The sequence below is a fragment of the Cariama cristata genome, unplaced genomic scaffold (assembly GCF_000690535.1).
Source record: "Cariama cristata isolate BGI_N322 unplaced genomic scaffold, ASM69053v1 scaffold19380, whole genome shotgun sequence".
In the NCBI taxonomy this organism is placed as follows: domain Eukaryota; kingdom Metazoa; phylum Chordata; class Aves; order Cariamiformes; family Cariamidae; genus Cariama; species Cariama cristata.
Genome location: NW_009595492.1, coordinates 65487 through 69527, shown reverse-complemented (window position 1 = coordinate 69527; position 4041 = coordinate 65487). Strand labels below are relative to the sequence as shown.

The following is a 4041-nucleotide window of genomic DNA, read 5'->3' as shown; positions in this document are numbered from 1 at the left end:
ATTTAAAATCATGCAATTATGCAAACCTTTGTTTTAAAAAGATGAATTTGTAGAATGTCTGTAAAAGAAAAAATGCACAAATTGAACCATGGCTTCCTTTAAATTTTTAATAGATGATACTGCTGTACAAGAGATTGGCCACAAAGCGTTAAAAAAGAAGAAGGAAGTAAAATGCGTAAACTGTAGTGGACAGTCAAGTAATTTTCCAGATCCTGACAGCAAACTATTTGTCATGAAATCAGATGTCTCCTGACAAGGCTTAGAAAGCTGCCGACACTGGAACTAACACAAACAATTGAAACTGATCTGCTAATAAAATTGCTGTTTTAATAATGCTCTTCAGTTTCTCTTCAGAACCCTCCAGGACAGAAAGACTTTGTCTTAATGTGAAAAGCTGTTTCAAATCTTGCATAAAATTGGGCTGATGCCTGCATGTAGTCTTTATAAAAAGTTGCCTTGCAGGACAGAAAACCTCAAATGTAAAATAATAATTATTTCCCCATGTATGAGCTCAGGACATATGAAATAACAGTTTATATGGAAAGATTAATACATTACATGGTGAAGGTTCTGTTTTTAAACTTAGTTCAGAAATAAATTATTACATATACTAAGTCATCTGGTCTCATTGCTGCTCTTTGGTAGTTTTTTTTCATTTGGTTTACATGTCCAAGGAGGAGGCACTTCAATCACTTTTAGAAGGTGTCTGGTTTTGTGGGCTGATGTGTCATTGTGGCAAGAAGGTGGTGATGTACAAAGGCTTAATATTTACAAGCCCTGTTTCAAATGACCAATAGACCAATAATGTGGCTGATGTTTTGATAGGAATGTAAGTTAGGATGATAAAATAAAGATGGCCTGCCTCTGCAACAATTATTTTGTTAACTGACAGAACAGAATTCCACAAGGTTTGGTTTTTTTGTTTGATATTTCTATCTTTACGAAGTGGCTTGCTGGTATGAGCCTCTTCTGTGCTGAGTATCATCAATTACAGAAGCTGCTCAATCTCCTTGACAGTAAACAAGCCCCTCGCCCCTCAGCCGGCGCGGTGGGGACAGAGTCGGTGGCCGGCCGGCCAGCAGTTCCCCCTCACCCCGCCCTCACAAGTTTAATGCACTCCCAGACCCTGTGAAATCTTGCTTGAACTAGAAGGTCAGCCAGTCTCTGGCAGGTGGTGAACAGAGCAAACAAGTTAGTTCAAGGTGGTGAAAGAGACCTGCTTGTTGTGAAAGTAAAGCTGCCTTTTTACTCTTTGACTTTGGGTTTTTTTTAATCATAAACATTCAGAAAGTATTTGTGCTTTTCAGTTACAAGTATTTGGTAGATATTAATGGAGCTATTCTTATCACATGCCAGAAGATGTGGAAAGTAATGGATTCCACTGTGTAGGCAGAATCTTAATTATACTTACTTTTTCCAAGGTCAGAGAGGAAGTGTATAAGGCTTCTCTTCGCATAGAGTTGACTTGAGTATTGTCCTTTGTGTGTAATGGCTGCGTGTACAAAGTGGTAGCTTAAGTTAGCACAGCTTGTGGGTTTTTGTAGTATAGCTCCTACTATTCTAGTTACCTGAAATCAAAGAGATTCTTCATATTAAAATATACTCCACAGCAGAGAGGGAAGCAAGGTTTGGATCCTTCTTCAGTTTCTAATTCTGTACAAGAAACCAGTAAGTGTGCTACTGGAAGTAAAGGCTATACAATGCTACAGCTAGCTTACTAATCTCCCTTTTAAACTGATGCTACTTGTGATTGTCTTAAATGGCTTGTTAATCTCCTGTGCAGCATATGAAGATACGGAATCACTGTACTTTCTGACTTTCATTAAACCAAAATGTACGACTGCTTGATCTTCTTGCTGTGTAGAATCAGAACACAGCATCAACAGTTATGATGACATGAAGAATTTGCTGTGTTGTCCAATTTTGAGAAGATGAGATAGCAGTAAAAGAGCTTAAAAGCAATAGCAGTGTCACAGTGACAGGGGGCTTTTGGGGTAGTTTGATTTCTGGTACTTGTAAGTCATCAAGAAAAATGAAAATTCTTATTTGCTGTTATGGAAGCACTGAAAAATGACTTGTCAATTTTCCATGATCTTTGACTTTGCAGATAACAACCTTGTAATTCTCATTGATGATGGAAATAAATATAATAAATTCCCTTGATTTTAAATGGGAATATAAAATTCTATTCTGAAGTGGCCATCCTGTTTTACTGCACTGATGTTTCTTGGTTGCTTCACAATTTCAGTCATGCCCATGTCAGAAAAATTTGCCTAAGTTTTTTCCTAGTCCCTTCAGATGATGCAGGACATTTTTATTTATTCCTCTGTTTAACAGGGCTCAGACCATCATGAAGGCTCGTTTGAAAGGAGCCCAAACAGGTCGTAACCTCTTGAAGAAAAAATCCGATGCTTTGACACTTCGATTCAGGCAGATCCTTAAGAAAATTATTGAGGTAGGTAAACTAGAATTTTCCTCTGTTTGGCTCACTTTATTTGAAATCTGTCTGTTCTGTCAGTTGTGCATTCCCATTCTGCTAACTTCATTAGGTAGGCTGGAATGTAGGACAACTTTGTGGAGAACCTGTTTTTTCAAAGTGAGGCTACTGAGGACAGATGAGCAGAATTGTGTTTTTCTGGCTGCAACAATATAGAAATTTTGTAAGAGTTAATATTCTTCGCCTCTTTCCAACCAGTCCTAGGCTTTGCTTTCTTTTGTGTCCCAAGTTCCCTGTCATCTCTTCTACATTACAGGGAATTTGCTCTGATGCTGCCAAATACTTTAGGAGTGGATTTGACATATTCTGTAGCCCCATTTTTGTTGCTTTATCTGGCTTGAGAAGATACTGCAGCTCTATAATGTTTCCTGCATGACTAGGTACACTAGAAAGCAGTTTAGTCCAGATGGAACTTGTTCCTTTATGAAGAAACACCAAACCCTGCTTCTCCCTTTGCAACATGAATGACAAGTCTGAGATACTCAGTAGAGCCTAATATGCCCTGTTCTGTTCTATCATACTAGATGGGTTTTAGTTGTACTGTTTTGGCTGCAACCGCTACGATATCCATGGTTAGCAGTAGTGCTTTGTTGCCATGCTGTAGACAAGCTCGTGGCACTCTGTATCTTGCTTCCTATAGACTGTCTAATACACAAAAGGCTCTTACTTCTCAATTGCATGTTTTTTAGCTACAAGGGCTTCAAATGTGTAAAAACTGGGAAAAAATGGAGTAGGAGGAGAGTGCAGCTTCACAAAGCCGCATACATCCGTATGCTGAAAAACAACTTCAGCTGTCTCATAGTATTCAGTACAACGTGAAGTAAGAGCATATTCCTACTGAGCCATTTTATTGTTGTGACTTAACACCCATGTAATAGAATTTTATGATTATTAAGACAGACAAGTCTTTTGCCATTTCTGTGAGTTCTACACAGGGTCAGTGAAACACCTGAAATACTTCTTTTTTGCCAGTCACCTGGGAATTAAGATTTGCAGTTTGAGAGTAAGCTACACATACAGGACTTTCTCACTCTCTTAAATGTCTCATTCTTATCTTTATGCTGTTAGTTATTTATCCTGAAAAAGGAGCAATGATATGCCTTGTACATGCTGCCTTTTTTTTTTTTTTTTTTTTTTTAAAACAGACTAAGATGCTAATGGGTGAGGTGATGAGAGAAGCTGCCTTTTCACTTGCTGAGGCAAAGTTTACAGCAGGAGATTTCAGGTGAGGACTGCTGATCTTGTGGATGTCCTACCCATGGAAAAGAGTGATCAACAAATTGTTGATTTATCTTTTGGAAAAAAAGTAAAATTCTTCAATGCATTTTAAAAAGGAAAAAAAAAAAGACAGTGGACAAGGTAGGACAGGATGAATTGAAGTCCATTAGGTAAAGGTGGGAGACATCACTGCAGGAGAGAGGTAATTTGCATGATGAAAATGTATACTCCATTGGAAGCTAAACAAAGTGGAAAGATTAACAGAATTTCCTTTACGTACAAATCCTTGATTTGACAAGGTGTTACTTTTTGCAGCTTGGAATCTA

At 38.0% G+C, this 4041-nt stretch overlaps 1 protein-coding gene across 1 annotated transcript in view; it reads left to right on the top strand.

Annotated features, from left to right (window-relative positions):
- The first annotated feature begins 2343 nt into the window (after positions 1-2343).
- ATP6V1D (ATPase, H+ transporting, lysosomal 34kDa, V1 subunit D) overlaps positions 2344-4041 on the top strand; it is a 7697-nt gene continuing 5999 nt past the window's right edge. Inside the window, exons 1-2 of the mRNA XM_009702439.1 lie at positions 2344-2455; positions 3643-3722. Coding sequence (XP_009700741.1) covers positions 2351-2455; positions 3643-3722 — 185 coding nt within the window. The 5' untranslated portion in view covers positions 2344-2350. The remainder of the gene's footprint in view (positions 2456-3642; positions 3723-4041) is intronic.